This window comes from Rhamphochromis sp. 'chilingali' (assembly GCF_963969265.1).
Source record: "Rhamphochromis sp. 'chilingali' genome assembly, chromosome: 12".
NCBI lineage: Eukaryota > Metazoa > Chordata > Actinopteri > Cichliformes > Cichlidae > Rhamphochromis > Rhamphochromis sp. 'chilingali'.
In genome coordinates, this window is record NC_137939.1 from 14722147 (window position 1) to 14741471 (window position 19325).

The following is a 19325-nucleotide window of genomic DNA, read 5'->3' on the forward strand; positions in this document are numbered from 1 at the left end:
AGTGTTATATTAGCTCCAGTCAGAAACTGTGCATATATGTGTATGCATACTATGTGTTTTTGTTTGACCCTTACCTTTATTCTTTTTCCCTAAAAAATATTTTTACTATTTTAAGCTATTGTGACCACATAAAGACAGGATGATGCATACTCTGTGTTACAATATGATAGTAAAGCCACATAGGTGTGCACTTACATTTAAAAAAAATGTAATTACTGTCCCAGTTTATTCATGTGAGGCTCTGCATCTTCTTTTGGAATCTCTAAGGCCCACATCTAAGCCTCTAATCTGGACGTGAAGTGCTGTATTTGGATGGTATTGATTGATTGATGAATATGTGTGTGAGATGTGATGAAGGTACAGACCTCACAATAATACAAAAAAACCCGATAATCCAACGACCCCTGTGAACAAGTCCCTGGCAAGAAAGGGAAGGATGAACCTCTGGCTCATGGAGGGGCAACAATCTACTGTGACTTGTTGGGCAGTGAAACAAGGGAGACTGTTTAGACTCTACTATCACTACTATTCCTTCTAGTTTTCAGTCTGGACCACTATTTATTTAAAAAACAAAGAAACACCTTTTTACCTTCAGTAAACACATTTTTATTTGGATTGGTAGCAAAAACAGCACCTCAGGACAACAGGTTGGTGTGGGCAGCCTCCTAAGGGGTCAAACAGTTTCAGTTACAGGGCACGCACAGAGACACATGCACTACCTACTGTAGCAGGCAATTTTACGACATTTTTTGACCATGAACACTGGAGCACTGTGTCAGTACATTCACATTCCTCTGACAACACCACTGTCTATTTGATGCACCGCAAAGGCACTTTAAGCATGGAACAGCAGTTGCATAGATTTCAAGGGAGCGTGACACATCTGTGTTTTATTCCTAGCTGAAGTAGGCCCAGGTTTTATCGGACTTTTTTAAACAAACAACTATTTTTAGTACAAACTGTCAGAAAACAGACATACAAAACAAAATCCTTTGGTCCCTTTCAAATCTTTGGTAGTGTTACAATCATTTATTGCTTTGTTAAGAACATGTAAAGGCTCTGAAGAGTGGCTGGCAAGCTTTTGTTTCAGACTTGTTTATTGGGTTGGGGGTGAACTGTGACTATATAACTACCATAGAGGCAGAGAAGATCATAGCAGACAGGCAGCTACACCTCTAGACTAGACCGCTCAATCCTCAATGACTTCGGAGGACTCAGACACCACTTTGCCATCCTTGGTCTCAATCATCTTGATCACAACATTCTTCTTAGTCTGGGTGCTGTATCCACCGGCACTGCCGCTGCTGCTGCTGAAGCCACCACTACTGTATCCACCACCGTATCCACCACCGTATCCACTACCGTATCCACTACCGTATCCGCCACTGAAACCGCTGGAGTAGGTGCTCGAGTAGCTGCTCTTCATGCTGTCCATGGGGAATCCACTGTAGCTTGCTGTTGAGAGACAATACTTTAACTTACAAATGTTCAATTAATCTGTTAAACCTGAAAACTACAAGAGAATCCAAACTACAAGTGCTGCAGGATGTCACTGAAGGGAACTTACTGCTCTGCTGGGAGATGTTGATAGCCTTGATGCCGTTTGCCAATCTGTCCTCTTCTCCCTCCAGGAGTTTTCTGTACGTGGCGATCTCAATGTCCAAAGCCAGCTTGACGTTCATTAGGTCCTGGTATTCTCTAATCTGGCGGGCCATGTCCTGTTTAGCTCTCTGCAGGGCATCTTCCAGGTCCTGGATGCGGGCCTTGGCGTCCTTCACAGCCAGCTCGCCACGCTCCTCTGCCTCAGCAATCTGGGCCTCCAGGTTGGCACGCTAACAGATGATTGATAACGGAATAAGACTTTGTCCAAACAACTGGCAGAAATTGACTAGGCTAAGTGTGGTGGCTGAAAATACCTGTCCCTTGACGGCGTCAATCTCTGACTGTAGTCTCTGGATCATGCGGTTAAGGTCTGCGATCTCTGTCTTTGTAGACCTCAAGTCATCTCCATATCTGTTGGCGGATGTCTGCATCTCCTCATACTAAATGAACATTAATAAAGCAAAATATTACAAACCCGAAAGTCTCTAATGAGAACGACCTGATAAACGTAATAGGAATCGTCTGTTACCTTGGTCTTATACCATGTCTCTGCCTCAGCACGGGTACGGTTGGCAATATCCTCATACTGTGCCTTAACCTCTGCAACAATGGCATCCATGTCCAGGTTGCGGCTGTTGTCCATCTCCACGATGACTGATGTGTCCTTGATTTGGCTCTGGAGCTCACGCAGTTCCTAGTCAAAAAGGAAAGAGAAGAAGAGGTGAAAGATTAGTCATGTAAACCCCAGGATGAAACGCTTAAAACTAACACACTCAAAGAGGTGCTGTAAGGAAATATGCTAAAAAGATGAAAAAATCAAGATTGCTGCAAAGGCAAAACATATTCCAAAAGGATACCACAAACATCATAAGAATGCCATGACAGGGAAGATAAACGCTGATGAAAGCAGCAAGTGGTTTAGTGGTTGGAGGTTTTGAAGCCAAAAGGGAAGCAGGGAAAAAACAATGCAGTCACGCTGATTTTGTGCCGTACCTCCTCATAGATCGACCTGAGGAAGTTAATCTCATCTGTCAAACTCTCCAGCTTAGCCTCCAGCTCAACCTTATTCATGTAGGCCTCATCGACATCCTGGAAGAAAGAAAAGAAAAGCAAAACTTTTGTTAGAACACGAGGCTAATTTAAGAAAAGTTGTACCTTCTTAACATCGACTCCAACCCACCTAGGGTTAGAGTCTTTTTTTATAGAACACCCAAATGGTAAAGCTTTTAACAGAAAGACTATATGAGACTTCATTTGACATGTAACATATCCTAGTTTCTGAATTTCTGTGGCTCAAACAACAGTTTACCCCCCCCCCGGCCCAGCAGATGTTATGATGCTGTAAGAAAAAAACAGTGCTGACCTTCTTGATCAGGACAAAGTCATTCTCACACTCTGTGCGCTTGTTGATCTCGTCTTCATACCTGAAAGGACAAAGACAATAGTATTTATGAGGCCATTTTGAAAATCCAGAAATAACTCATTGTATTTCAGTGTTTTTAAACTAAAGTAACACTAGGTGGTGCAAGACGACCATAACTGATTGGTGAACTCCTTTGGGACATTTGCCTCACACAGTGTTTGTTGACTCTGGGCCAAGAGGTGTTGCTGATATTTCTCCCTTGGGAACCCCTCAGCTGATGTGCCCCATTTGTCTGCAGACAACTAAAGAGCGCATGCAGCACTGCTGTCCTCTGATGGAGATATGTGCACGCCAGCATGGACACAATCAAGCTTGTTTCCCTCTTGTGTAAATGCTATAGACAGGTCTGCTGACAGCCAACTCACGAGCCATGAGCTTTACCTCCACTCATATGTAATGTAATGGGTGTTTGGAACATACTTCCTGAGTGTTGTAATTCCCTCGAGTAAGTGTGACGCAAAACAACGGACAGATGTAGGGAGTAGTCTGTACAGCTCACTCAAATGTAAGGCTTCTTTTGTGCACATATTAGTTGAATGGAAACAGATGAATCCTACATAAAACATACGTATCAGAACTGCAGGACTGAAGCGGCTTATTCTTTGCCCTCACTGACCCCCTCCCTCCACACTCACTTGTTCTTGAAGTCTTCCACCAGGCCCTGCATGTTGTGCAGGTCAGCCTCCAGCTTCATCTTGTCGTTGCCTAGGCTGTCCAGCTGTCTGCGAAGGTTGGCGATGTAAGCCTCGAACATGGCGTCGATGTTGGAGCGGGTGGTGGTCTGTCCCTGCAGCAGGCTCCACTTGGTCTCCAACATTTTGTTCTGCTGCTCCAGGAAGCGGACCTGAGGTTCACAGAAAGAGGCAGAAAAGACAGGGTTATGCATCTGACTGTGTACAGTCATCTATGGATGAATATAAGCAAGCAGTAATTTTTACATTTTTGCTTGTTGTTAGACGTGAGTTATTATGAAACTTCCTTGTAAAGTATGAGCGTGCGGTCGATGGGACCCCGATGTAATAGAATAGCTTTATCTAAGGATTCAGTTACCATCAACATGGCCATCAACCTCGCCATTTGCCACCTATTGTCTTTGTTGTTCTTGTCTATGTTTTGTAAGCTGCTCTGCTGCCAGACTGGCTGTTGTGTTTTTCCAAAGGAAGGTATGCATGACATGCTCGCATCCTGACAGGAGGTAGGGGGTTGGAAAAAAGCAGTGATGGAGGAACAGCTTTAGCTGACCATTCTCCCGCATGTCTTCCTGTTTTTGTGCGACAAATAAAAAAAGGGGCGAAGCTGAGTTTTGTCGGCAGGCAGACAAAGAAAGGTCAATATTTAACCGCGTAATATGGATGTGCTGAACGGAGAGAATATGAAGCTAGATGGGGCAAAGTGAAGAGCTGTGTGGTTTGCATACTTGCATACTAAAAAGAGAAACAGTGAAAGCAGATATGTGACTCATTGGACCTTGGACCATGAGACAGTGCACTCTAAAGCTGAGGCCTAACTGCCTCCTGTTGTCTTCATTAGAGCTGGAGAGAAATCAGATAACAGAAGTGGCTCCAAATACAGCACACGAAATAAAAGACATGTGGGCGGAAGTTTGTTTGCTCGGTGTCAAAGCATGCAAAATGCACTCTAGCTTCCTTAATCATTGCTCTGGGAGTAACAGAGTCGATATGTAGCCAGTCAGCTGGCACTGGCGAGAACATGAAACCAACTGGCCTTTTTAAATATTAACCCACTCCTGAGAGCTCAGAGGACAAATACTCTACTGAGTGTCACACAAACTTTTATGTACTTCACTGCTGATTAGAAAGATAAAAACTTCATGTGCTGATACACCCGGTGGGCATTCTTTATACAGTGTGTCACTGTGAAAGACGCCATTGTCACAAAGGTAACAACAGCACTCAGTACTGACTGTATGCGTGTATTTGGCAGGGGTGGGGGCCAGCAGGGAGAGCCACACCCCAAGTAAAGGGAGGGACTATTCCCAAGGTAACTCGTATCACAAGCCCTGAGCTCTGCCCTGACACACCCTGAACTTTTTTCTTCTCTCCTCTCTCTCTCTCTTTGTCTTCGTTTCTCATTCTACACGTCTGTTTTTCATCACTATAAAAGGGCAACCAGAGCCAAAAGATATGAGAGCCTAACCCCGAGTTGCCTTTTGCAGCATTTGTGGGAGGGAAGCAAAGAGAGGAATAAATCAAATTTCCCCATGCAGCAAAAGTGAGGAAATCAGCATTACAGAACATGTGGCGAACATATGGGTCTCCCTCTCGAATGTTGCATAACAGTGTAACAGCTCTGAAATACGTACAATACAGCATTCTTTGTTTTTAGCACACTTTGCCCAAGCTTTCAGCTTTCAGTGCAACCAAAGTAGCTCCTGCTTGAGAAGACTAAAACAGCCTGAAACTTTGAGCTACACTAATCTGACCACTACTACAAACTCTTACCTTGTCAATGAAGGAAGCAAAGCGGTTGTTGAGGGTCTTGATCTGCTCCTTCTCCTGGGTGCGGACAACTTGGATGTTGGGGTCAATCTCCAGGTTCAGGGGGGCCAGAAGGCTCTTGTTCACAGTCACAGCAGTGATGGTCTGGCCACCACCCAAACTACCACCATAGCCCAAACCCATGCCCATTGCTCCTGAGCCACCCATGCCAGAGCTCACGCTGTAGGCAGAGGACCTGGTGATGCCACCACCCACAAACTGACTAGGGGCACCATAGGAACTCCTGGCAGAGTACCTCTTGCTGGCAGAAATACCCGATCCACCATAGGAACTGCTGCTGAAGTTCCTTGGAGCAGAAGAGCTCTTGTAACTCATCGTGTTCACCCTGTAAGACATTGTGAAGTAGTTTTTCTTTTGGATGAAAAAAGTCTGGGTAGGTCAGACCAAGTGGCTCGGTAAATAAGGCAGGCAGTCAGGCAGGCCAGCAGTCGGGAGAGACCAGAGTGGATAGAAAGACGAGAATCTACTGAAGAGTTTTAAAGCTTTCCCCAGTGGGAGGGGACTTCAGTGACTTCAGGCTTTAGATGCCATTGGCTGCAAGTCTATGACAGGGAGGGCTGGGCTGTAACTTTACACTTCTATGACACACGGTCCAGTCATTCAAAACCATTACCTGCCCTTTCTACAGGCTTCTCTGGGTTGTAAGAAAAAACTTTTCTTTTTGAGGAATGTGGAGATATTTCTCTCCTCAGTCTGTCTCTTTCCTAGTAAAAGTATTTAAGCACACTACAAATAAAATGCTTTGTAGTAATAATGATTGTATTCCAGCTGAAGCTTTGTATGACAAAAACTGCAGCATTAGCGTGTGGGGGCTGGTGCCTGAGTGGGTGGTTGATAAGCAGCTCAGCAGTTCTCGCACATGTACGTGAGTTACATCTGTACAACAAAAGATGATCTGTTATGATTCATTGATAAGGCATTTGTGAACTGGTATGTGTAAGAAGGGAGGTGTCATCTTAATGAAACAAACAATGAATATGGAATATAGACTGGGATGCACTGGGATGTCTATTCTGCAAGGAATTCCTTCACCCTCCTTTCTGTGACTTCAACACAAATAACACATCATCACAGATCATTAAGCTCTACCAAGTCTGTGTACAGATCTTTCTGATGTCTGTCCAAAACACATTTCAGCAGGACACTGCATATTTGCAGTATCATATATTCAAATAACAGGTTGGACTACAAGTTGTTGTGGATGCAGTTTAAAACTTGTGTACGAATTAACTTTTTAAATGTTAGCTTCCTGCAGTTTTGCCATCTCTTATTCAGCCTTGTAGGAGTTAGAACTTTTTATTTTCTTACTTTGAGTTAGCAGCAAAGATTTACACTGATCCCACGCTTAACCTAGCCAGCAACAGCCAGCAGCCGGTTAGGGATATCTTAGCTTGCATTCCCTATACAACTGAAAGTTATTCTTACTCTGTTAAATAACCTATAAATCATTAGTAAAATATTAACTAACAGGCCAGTGATTAACCATTTATAAAGGGTCTCTTATTAGTTTCAATAGGAAATGTATTCTTTTTTAATATTTATTTTAATTTGTACAGAAATCTAGCTTACATGCTAACAGGCTAGCCTGGCCTTTTGTCAAGCTAAGGTAAATGACTGCCGTTTGTCGATTTCGCTCAGCTGGCCCACTTCAATCAAGTTTGCAAAACTATACATTGTTTAAAAGCATACTTTAAATATAGTAACATTTTTATGACGATATCCAGAGCAATAGAGAAAAACTTAGCTTCTGTATTATTAATAGTGGAAGGGTGGCTTCTTGAATAACTACTGCTGCAGACTTCACCATCAGAGTCCAGAAAAATTGGTTTCATGCTCTTACTGTGATTTATAAAAAAAAAAAAACAACAACAAAGTGTAGGTTAATGGATTAGTCACTTTGATGTGTCTTAGTTTGTATTTATTTATGGTTTGTCCTTGTCCCCTAGCTGGTTGTGGTAAATGACGGGTTTTCCCTTTAACATTGTAGCCTCTTTACCTTACAAAATAAAGCACCTCGGAGTTTATTGCTAGTTTATGAATAAAACGAATAGAGATAGTTGATAACCAGACAGGACAATTTAATTTTTGAAAATCCAACCTTGTTTTAAACAAGAGTGAAAGAGCTCTAATATTTTCATCGGGGCTCAAGATCCTCTGCAGCTACAGGGAACTTGTATGCAAACCCCAGTCTGTGCCTTAGCACATCACATGTACAGGTCTGTGTACTTTCATCTGCAAACCAGGTGAACTGCACAAACCAGCAGGCTTTTGATACGGTCCACCAAGAAGTATGTCAGGTTAACGCCACTAAGCCTGAGGCTATTAAAAAACAATGAACACAAGTGCTTGACAGTTTATTCATGCATATATACACTGTGCTGTTATACATTAGCAGTTGTTTAAATGATGTGCATGCTTCTCAGCTAAACAGTTGGGATGCATTGTTGTTCTCTCTAAACATGTTCCCAAAATTCACAGCTGATACCTGAGGGAGTTTGTGTAAATGCGAGTACAGTAACTTCATGTTTTTACCAGACTACAGGACAGGATGTTGTGTCAAAAGTCTTTCCACCAATACCCGCCCTGCGTTCTTCTCCTCCCTCATTCATTTCCTCCTTCAGTGCCTCGCCACAATGAGTCATGAGTCTTGGCATTACCGATTCAACCCTCTCTACCATACCCTCTCTCCTCCATTTTCTGTAGCCTTCTTTTTTCCCCTCCAGTGCCTCTTGGCCTCATAACTGTCATGGAAACATGCAGAAATAAAACACAGCGGTCCCATCACCATCTTTGAAATGCCAAATCGATGCCAGCTGAAGAGCTCTACCAAGTTGCAAAGCACATAGGGACTGAAGTGCTATGTGGCAATGTTGCCATGGTATTGTGAGTTGCTGTGGTTGTCACGCTGGTGAATCTGTTAAGCGACAAATACAAACTAAAGAGGGAACTCCTGTTGGGCTCTGTGTACGTCATATGACAGCAGTGAAATCATAGTTCTCATATAGTATCAGCAGATTATGAATCACGTAGGATGTCGATTTAATCAACAGGAGTGAGTCACAGTTTTCTCTCAGACCGTCTGGAAGTAAACTGAATTTCAGTAAATTCCAACATGAATTATGAAACTTTGTTGGGATGCCGTATGACTTGAATCATTTTATTTATTTAAAACACTGGAAAACCGACAGAAGGAAAATCCTCATTTTCAGTGGTTCCATGTGACTAAATACAACAACAAAATCAAACAGCAGTATAAGGAAACTGTATCAAGTTGGTACAATTTTCACTATAAGTGACTGAGTGGGGTCATGCACAATCACATCATTCTGTGTTGCTGCAGGCTGACAAACACCTGCCTCCTTCCAAAGCTTTTTCAGCATCATAGGTTTGATTTTATTTAAATTTTCCAGTTTTAACCACCAAATGTTTTGCGTGATACCTTGACTAAAAGAACTAGGGTGTCGACAGTTATTGAGTTTTTCTACAGCAAATATTCTTAACATTATACACCTGCCCACGTGATGTTTTCCTTATGTTTTCCTTTCCTTTCCTTTGGTGTTAAATTGATTAGCATACCATCATTTAATAAAAATCATGCATGAGGAAGGATTCCTGTATAACACATGGTGATGTTGTAGGCATTTATTTGTTTGTTAAAAGGTAAAAAATGCAAAATTGCACGCACTGACACTAAGACAAATCAATAAATATAACAGAGACAATTTAATGGTTTGATAGCTGTTAGCATTCTTATAAAAACTGGCTAAGTAAAGTTATTCATGAAGGATACTTAAAGCTTTGTTAAAGCACATTCCCGATACATGGTGCATATTAAATGATGTTTTTACATGCATCTTTATTATCTTTTTGATGAGATACTAAACTGTATCAGATCAACTGAAAGGGATCAGTCTTCATGTTCTGTCCACACTCAAAAAAGTATTTACACCCAAAATACTGACTTTAAATATAAGTGGATTACTTTTCCATGTGAGATTGTTACATAAGGACCGTGTAAAATGTTAAATTTAACGGAATCTGGTCCAAAAAACAAAAAAAACTTTCTTTGTAAAAATGATGTTTACAGCTTTCCTGTAATCACTTTAAAACTGCTCCTCAGTTTCACTCCTACTCCCTTTGAGTAGCTATAATTTGATCAGTGTCCTCTTCATCAGAGTGGGCTGATTTTAGCACTGCTCTTTCTTCAATCACATGACACCTGAAACAAAGAGGATTCTTCTATTTCCGCTTTGTGTAGTCTTCCACTGAGATAAATGAGACAAAGGCACAGAATGTCAGCATCAGCAGATACCTGTTTGCAATAAAACCTCACAGAGAGGGTGATCATAAGGCTTCCATCTCTTCCCATATTGGTAAAGCACTGTAATTGCAACACGTTTATCTGATTTTGAGTTTTATATACTTAACGAAAAGATGGTTTCAGTCTACGCCTGTCATTCACACCGTCCACCTAAGCCAGATGTAATGATGCTTTCATCATCACCAGCACATGCTTGAAGTTTTTTTCACCATCCGTCATTAAAACATCAACAACCTGAGACTGACCGTGTGTCTGCCAGCTAATCACATGCCTTTGAGGCAGCTGATTTTCTGGTTTGACTGGGACTAAGGCATTCACCGGGATGAATGAGAACACAGAGAGGTGGACCTTCACACCAACACTTACAACATATCAAAGGACCCGTTGCTGTCACATCAACCCGCAGCTCTCACAAGGTGTGTCTAAGTGTGTCACAAGCTACTTTGGTGTGTGGGCGTGTGTGGGCAGGTACAGAGTCTGTCATGTTGATGGGTGTAACACTCTCGCCCCTATGTGCCTCTTGACCTTAAAGGACACACAGGGTGGAGGAGAAACTTACTCATCCTGCAAGATCTTAAAAGATGGACAAATTACAGGGTGAACTTGTGACTTGTCACCGAAATGCATTAAGTACAGTTACACCACTAAAAGCATTAAAAGTCAAATTTAACAACTGCGTAACTCTTTTGGGTTTTGGATTTTTGGCTTTTTCAGAATTTTAACTGAAGGATTTGTCTTCACTCTTAATGCACACCAGTCCTTCCTGACAGGATACCCTGCACTCGCCCTGCACTTTGAACCACCCTTTGTGTTTTCAGGGAACATTGTTTTCCAATTGAACCTTCTATACCATAAATTGTTAAACAGGACCCTTCCTGTCAGACTGCACAAACCTGTTTGTTTCACTTGAGTTCCCTCTGGAAAAGTCGGGGGGTGGGGGGGTCTTAACACAACTAAAGAAAGGGGCCTCTGAAGTTTGCAGCACAAGCCTGCTAAGCAATAAATGTTTAAGTATGTCAGCTGTATGTTTTAACCAGTGTTTGCAGACCGATTCGATAGGTATGCACAGTAAGAAACTAGTGACAAAGTGCACAGACTCATCAAAGGTTGCAGATCAAGAGAGTCTGAGGGTCAGGCAGGGAAACCACCAATGTAACAATATTAACAATGTTTCAGTTCTACTTAGGTGAACCACAATATAAAGTGTCAGGACTGTAGGACATACTGCAAACCTTCACACAATAATCTGTTGCACAATTAAACCAGTATTTTCCATGTTATAACTTGTAATAATAGATATAACGCTAACTCTAACCCACAAATCCTGACTTTGGCAAAAACTTGTCAGAGTCATTTTTCTTGGAAAAAGTGTCAACACATGCAGTTTTCTTCACAGTAATGTAATGGCAACAAGCATGCATGCTATGTAGTTTGTAATGTGCATGTAATGCTAATCCTTCATTAGAAAGCAACCAGTTAGTACAAGATTTAAATGTTAAAGTTGTCCTCTTCTGCCATTTGTTTGTTTCAGAATATGACCAAAGTTTTAAATATTGATACATGCTCAGGATTCACTCATTTGTGCATGGTAGAACTGGTGCACATGGTAAAATGCACAAATGTAGATTGATTCGTAGCTATGAAATCGTTTACCTCAGTGTGGAGGAGTTGGGGATTTGCCCCTTCCTGAGCTTGGTTCTTTTTTTTAATCCCCCTGTCGTCAAGTACCAGATCAGTGGATAACACGAAGAGAATGGATGGAAGGATGGATGAACCTCCAATCTTCTGATATGAGGATGAGCTACATTACCAACAAAGCTGCAGTTCCCTCATAATCCAGTATGTCACCTTGATTAAAGTAATTAATGTTGATGTTAATGTTAATGATGTTAATTTTGCACCAATTTTAGTTGAATAGTTAAGGCTGAAGAAATGTGGAGTTATGCTATCCCCAATCAAACGACCTCTTAAAGAGGTCCATTAATCTTTGTCATTCACAGTGCAGTTGCAACACAAAATAATTTATTTGCCACACATAGGCATAAAGGCATAAGCGTGCTGCGTTGTGTGCCAAACGCAAATAGGAACAAAAACCACACCTACTGCTGGTTAGAGGTTGGAGCAAGCCAAATATCATTGATAAATACCCTGTCTAACAGGTGTGAAAAGGCTGAATGAGTGGGGAGCATGTAAATACAACATGAAAGAGTCCCATCAGACACAATACGTTCTTTATGCATTGCTGATTTTTTTTTTAATGAAATTTGAAACTCAGATGGTGATCAGGGCCTTTAGGTCATGGAAGGACTAGAAAAAAATAAAATAGTGAGCAACTATAAAAATAGATAACTGGGATTAGGATTTTGCCCATTCTGTTTGTTATTCTCCCCTTTTGGGTTGATATTAAAATGGGAGAAGGAACGAGGGACTGGCAGCAGTAGGTGCATGTAGCCTACGACAAGCTACATCTGTTGTGTAGTTAGCCAGAGTGAAACAGGTTAGTGCTGTAGCTTTCAGTGTATACAGGTGCAGTAGAAGCACTGCTCTGCTCCCTCACAGTAAATCCTTCTACAGCCCCAGAATCATCCTCCATACCAGGCTTTGACCTATTATTTCAAGCGTGCCAGTCATTCCTTCTCAAACACGAGTTTGGATTCCGAGTTCTGTTTGTGATTCCTGCATAACAACTCGGTGGTTACCAGGGTAACGCTCAGGCAGGTAATCACTAACACCTGTTGAAAGCTGAAAACAGGCTGACTCTTAAATTCTTCTTCAAATAGATGCACAGTGAAAATTTAACCAGAATTAAAACTAAGCCCTCCACCACACACACACACACACACACACCCTGTCCAGTGCACCAGCAGGTCTGTCCAGATTTGAATATGGTGGATAGTCAAAATAGTGTATAAACAGTACTAACACAAAAATAGCATACAAACGGAGATACGATAGATTGCCTTCTTTTTTACTATCCAATAAGCAAACAAACAAAACAGGTTTAAGAAACAGATTAAGTGATATGTTTTTGGGCCATATTTGGCATCATGCAGTATTACAGTGTAATAACATAACTAGTTTTTAAAAAAGAATTCTGGGTTTCTTTGACATTGGTTGTATATCATTATTGTCATTTTGTGCACGTAGTCAGTTTTTGTGTCTTTGTAGCTGCTTTAAGCCTCTTTGAAGTTAGCTGCTTCTTTTTGTCGTCAATCATTGTCTTTGTAGTTATTTTGTGTCATTTTGTAGCTCTCTTGAGTTTCTTTTTGCATCTCTTTCTTATCATTTTGCTCATCTGTAGGTTTTTTTAGTCATCATTTTTTCCTGTTTTCAGTTGTTTGCATGCCTTGGTTAAAACCCCATTAGTCACAACTGTGATTACAGGGAAAGTGTAGTGCTCTATTACAGATATGAAATATGAACATTCCTACTGGCAAAGAAAATACATGTTGGTAATTCAGTAACTTTATACTAGCCCTTGAGTTTTTAGGCTTAAACATCTATTGAGACACTACTGATGTGCCTCACTGCACAGCAGAACATACTCCTGTGTTATTTTTATAACTCTCTCACAGCCGTTTGAACAAATTAAATAAAGCTTGGACAGAAAAACTGAGGAGGAGAAGGGGAGGAGAGAAGTAAGAAACCCAACATGTTCCATGGAAAAACCTGGTCCTACTCAACTCAGTGGCCTTGTGCCCAGTTTACTATTGCCCACAGAAAACTGGATGGCTTATTTGAGTTTCTGTCTCTTTCGCTCTTCTTCCTCCGTTTTTGAACAGCAGAATTTCCTGATTTATAAAACAAAGGCTTAATTTTATTTGCAGCGTGTGTGTAGAAACCTTTTCCTCTTATTTATATCAGTCGGATATGCATCTGTCTGCTGTTTCTATCCACACACACACACGCTTGCACACACACAGACCACATGTTCCTCTGATGTGTGTCCTCGTGTGATCTCTGTATTGCCCCACCCACCACCCTTACCCCCACCCAACGCCACACCCACAATCGCTATGGCAACGGGGTTTACCACAGCGTAGTGATGACTTTGTCAGATGTATATGTGACTGCCATGGAAATAGTGTGGTTGCCATGGGTACGGAGATACACAGAAGCATACAATGTGTAATTGCACACTGTATGGAACTTGGGTATTTGTGGAAACTGCAGCATGTGTCACAGACAGTTGCAGTCTCCCGTGTTCCTGTCAATTTACTGGACTCATTCACGTAGACCTCATGCTAATGTACCGAGGGTCATTCCTTAAGCCTGACTGTTCACTGCTTCTTTTTTTTTTTTAGAAAAATCGAAACTGAGAGATAAACCCAAACAGTCCCCACAGACTGTGGAACAATGCAAAAATAAATAAACTTTGACAGGGCTGCAAAATGGAAACGGAAGTCTATGGATGCTTTTTTCTTTTCTTTTCTTTCTTTCTTTCTTTTTTTTTTGCAAGGACCCAATTAAGAATCCCTCGGGGTTTTTTTTTTTTTTTTCCAAACTAAGTGTAAGTAGCCAAAACTGCTTGTGATAAATCTGTTTCCAATCATAGTGCTGCTTACAATAGTCTCCCTTGTTTTTACTTGTGTGGTTTCAGTTACTCACATGGAATGGACAGATTTGTAAGTCAGACATGAAGATTTTCAGTGATTAAAGCCAATGAATGATCTGTCTTTTGTAACAGTCAAGAGTAGCAAGCAGGCTTCAGTCAAAGCTGTAAACCTCGTTCTCTGAGGGTAAGAGTGTGGGCACGTGGTCTGTCTATATGATGGAAACAGTATAAAGGAAGGATAGCTAAGTGTTATGCAACTTGGTATTATTACCTTTTCATAGGACCTTTTTGTTAATCCGTTTTTTATTTATCTATATTTTAAGCTAAGTTTGAAATTGTCACACAGTCGCACCAATGTGTCAAGGCATTTAAGCCTTCACTTATCAAATTTAATGTTTTGTATATAATATATAAAGATAAATAATGTATAAGCACAGGGACTTTTTATATTATATTCAATTTATTTACTGGCTATGATCAGGGTCTAGTGTAAATTAAGAGAAGAGACCAACAAGCTGTGGTGTTTGTGAAGGAGGGGGGAGGTAATTCAGGAAATTCACTAAAACCTGCAGGGTTATATATAGTTGTCAAAATGCCTTTGAACAACTGTTATATATAATCAAGTCATCTATAAAGCTTTAAATGGTACATTTTAATTCATTTTTATATTGGCAAATATCAGAGGAGAAGTGTGGGAAGAAAAACAAAAGAAAACAGACAGCAGCTGAATCTCTTTTTCATTTCACTTACTTTTATTTTGATATGTCTCTCTGAAATTACACTCCATTTACAACCTTTGGTTTACATATTTACCAGCTGACACAACAACAACTCTGTTTCCGTTTCAGGATGTTTTAGAATAACATGCCGTCCGAGTTTTCACCGACAGAATTATCTAAACTTCCAAGGCTATGACTCAATAAGCTGACTGCATGACTGTGTGATAAAGGATTTTTTTTAGTGTCTGGGTAATTCAAGCTGGAGCCTCCGGCTTTATAACAGCACAATAAAATATCGAATAAAAAATTGTATTATGAGGCAGGATCAAACATTGTACACAGCGTATATAAACACATGATACACCTGATTTAATTCACTCACTGACTACTTCTGTGTCAGTGTCTGTCTGTGTCTTTGGCTCTGCGGCTATAACACAGATACTAAAGCAGGCTGCCCTGGAATACCTCACATTCTTAAAAAAACCAAAGATGCCGCATCAGTTCAGGAGTGCAATGAGGAACATGCTTCATGGTGTTGTGCATTATAAATTCATCATACTTTCAGCAATGCATTATACTTTAACACCTTAGAGAGAAAATTCAGTGCAAACAACCACGAACTGCAGTTTCTACCTTTTATAGACAGACCACACAGCACTCTCTTGTTTAAGACTCTTAGTTGTTGGCATGGCTACAAATATCAGTAAGACTGTTAATGAGGTTTTGATACTTCGGACAGGGAACTATACATGCTGGTTTCACTCGGCTCACCACACAACCTTTATGTGTCCAGTTAAATAACCAAGGCCTATGATGACCAACTATAACTGCTTTGACTACTTCGTAGGGCGCACTCGCTGATAAATTGATTACTTACTTGGATGGAATGAATGGTTTAGCAACAGAAGACACGGCCAAGCCAAAGGTCAGTTTGGTTTGACGACAGCAACAGCTTCATGTTGATGTAGGAGGTGTGATAATGCTACTTTACCTTAGCCACAGAGACCTCAAACATTTGAAACTCGACAGCTTTGTGGCAGTAACTCTGATAACTACCGTTTTTTTTTTTTTGGTTATTTTTTGTTTGTTGTTGTTGTTGTTGTTTTTTGGGGGGTGGGGGGCATGGGTTGCTTTTTGTACTTTGCTGCAAATCCTGTACATGTTTTGCTTTGGTACTGAAAGTGCAACTCTCCCTTGCATCATAAACTGAAATATGACCATCTCTATGGAGCCCCAGAACAATGCCTACAGTGTGTCTGAAAGGCCAGAGCTTTACATCCAAAAAGGCTCAGCGGTGCTGAAAATCAGCGTGGAAAAGGAAAGTAACAGGAAAAACATTGGCGTCAAGCCTGGAAAAGAGACTGTTTTGGGCTCCTGTGGGAATTCTCAGCAAAGGGTATTAGAGCCTGGTAGCGATAAATGACACTTACCCCAACAAGTGGTATTTATCAGGCTGATAAAACTCCAACTGTAGCTCATCCTCATGTCACAGCACAATGACAAAATGTTATAGAGGTTTGGTGAAACCTATGGATGGAAGAACAGGAATGCGTGTTCACATATGAGAAAAGTACGTACAAGTTGGAGTAGTTCGATGCAACACTAATGAACAAAAATAATGTGCTTCCAAGCCAGCCGGGTATCATGTTTCCATCAGTGCCAGTTGGAGCTGGATTTAATGAATACCCGTGATCTCCAGCAGAGTTATTGGAGGGATTAATATTGACTGTACACTTTATCACTGACGGCAAAAGCCAGATGTTACTGTGTGTTGGTAAGTTTTTAGTCCAGTACCGAGGGGGCTCGGAGAAACCAGCCCTCTTTCGGATTCTTGTAACTACTTCTTTTCTACGGCAGTCTAAAAGCGTGCAAATGACTCATCTTGTTTGATGTTGCACTATACTCAGTAATTTCGTGCAAAAAGCAACCTGACCTCAATATCATTTCCTGATTTAAAGTTGCCATGTTGCACAAACAGTTCCACAAACCATACTACCATCCTCCTCAGAAATGCCCTTAAAGGAACACCGTCACTCATACAGAGCGCATCTGAAACATTTGCTAGTTTATGACGTGTCACAGTTACATAGATATCGGTCACTATCTGCAGCTGTCAAAACGCAGATAAAAAAGGAAGCGAGCCGCTACAGTGTGTTTCTAGGGAGACCGTAGCAACACACAAGGAGTGAAACGTCTTCCTCTTCACCTACTTTAGCTCCACCTCTTTCACTTCCGTCTCGCAACCCATCGCGTGATAAATACCAGTATATTCACTTTCAAACTAAAAACCACAGAGGAATGGTTAAACCATTATCCATGTCCTTTGTCTTATGTTTTATCCTGCTGGCTTCATTGATTTATCGCTTTCTTAAGTCTAATATTTACAACAGTGTGACTATGAGTCACTCCAGCAAGTCCATGTCATCACCTACAGTAGCTCTGTGTTGCCTGTCCCCAATGCAAAACAAAAAACCATCCAAAATTTAGTTTTAATGTTAAGTAGTAAAGTGAATTTCAGCAAGCATTATCTGCATCACATAAATCCATTCCTTGAGCCTTCATTAATACGCAACAAGCAAGAATGCAGTTTAATTATAACAGCCTGTTTAGTACAAAGAAAGGGATTAGCGTCAGAACAAGTTGTGTGAGACAAGGATGTACCGGTAACAGCCAAGGATTTTGTGTAACATTACTCTCCAGGCAGCCTTCACTGGGTTGCTGAGCTCAGGTGGATTTTTTTTCACTTACTTTTATGTGAGGTTGGATTAACTGGGTGGGTCTGTCACAGGCGAATGGGTGTATGAGTGGGAAACATGAAAATATACCTAGCATGTCAGAGTCGGGGGTTTTCAGGCGTGCCTTTTCTTGTCTTACTTGTCTTATTTTCTATCCCTTCTTCTGTCATTAAATAAACCATTAAAAAAAAGCTGTGTGTGTGTGTGTGTGTGTGTGTGTGTGTGTGTGTGTGTGTGTGTGTGTGTGTGTGTGTGTGTGTGTGTGTGTGTGTGTGTGTGTGTGTGCAGCTTCAGTCCTTGTTTGCTTTGGCCTTAAACTAGGCAGCTGGGTGTGTCTGTGCCTGTGTTTAAACACACAACAAAGTGTATGATATCCTCAGCATGATTGCACTGTTTAACCTGAGCCTACTCTAATGTTTGGCTGCTGATTGAAGCCCTCTTCACGCTGGTGTAATGTGGGTAATTTAGGTTTAAAGACCAAATCAAGGCCACCTAATGTAGATGGCATGGGTGAGAAAGGAGTTACAAAACAATTTGACCATGTCTTATCTTTTGTACTTTGCAGGCAGCGTCACCTCCATTGAAATGCCCTGATTTTAACCAAAATTAGGACATTTATTAATTAGGACATTTATTTCCTATGCTCATTTCTCTAATCATGCATGTTGCATGCATTTCCAACATTTGCATAGTGTAGAAGCTTTAAAGCAGGCACTAGGTTGTCTGCCAGTATGAGAAGCTGGATCGTGATTAGATCAGTCTAACAGACACGAGACAGATAGGCTACATTTATCCACTACACAAAGCTGTCTAAAGTACAAAATATTTGCCCCAAATTGAATCAAATTAAAAGTAATTGAATACTTTTTTCAAACTAAAAAAGGCCTGAAGAGCTTTAGAGAGACCTGCAGTCTGTAACGGCTGGTCATGAGTTTTTCCTTAGAAAAGTGAAACAAAGGACATCCTCACACTTCTCATTATTTGTAGCACAATATTGTTATCAAACGCTAGTTTAACAATATTGTTCAATCAGGCTTCTTTTTTGCAAGTTTGAGACAATGGCTTGTGTTCATGAATGATAATTGCCATGGAAGCAAGACTCTTAATTTACCTGGGGATAATGTAGCCTACTTTTTAGGCTTAATTAAATCAGCTTTTATTTGTTTAGCTGTCATTAAACTAATCTAAGAGGAAAGACTAGCCTGAAATGTTTCTGTTTTCTTTTACCTTCCTTTGTAAATTCCTAAAAGTTACCTACATACAATACACAACTTTACTACAGTCACAAAGCCACAAACACTGGACACATAATGTTTGGATTATGACTTACTATGTAATACACTGTAACACTGTAACTAAATCAAGAGTTTGAAAAAATAAGGTACTGTCAGCTGTTTGGTTGACTTTATACTGTTATGATAGTGTTCTTTATGTGTCTCTATAAACAGTTC

General features: G+C 40.8%; 1 protein-coding gene across 1 annotated transcript; it reads right to left on the reverse strand.

The window, feature by feature from the left end:
• Nucleotides 1–582: 582 nt before the first annotated feature.
• On the reverse strand, nt 583–5998 carry krt8 (keratin 8). The gene is made up of 8 exons (XM_080897736.1): nt 5488–5998; nt 3661–3869; nt 2966–3026; nt 2596–2691; nt 2132–2296; nt 1917–2042; nt 1568–1832; nt 583–1455 (listed from the first exon to the last, which is right to left on the reverse strand). Exons 1-8 carry the CDS (start codon nt 5878–5880, stop codon nt 1190–1192), a joined length of 1581 nt encoding a protein of 526 aa, XP_080753862.1. The 5' UTR covers nt 5881–5998; the 3' UTR covers nt 583–1189.
• Nucleotides 5999–19325: the final 13327 nt, after the last annotated feature.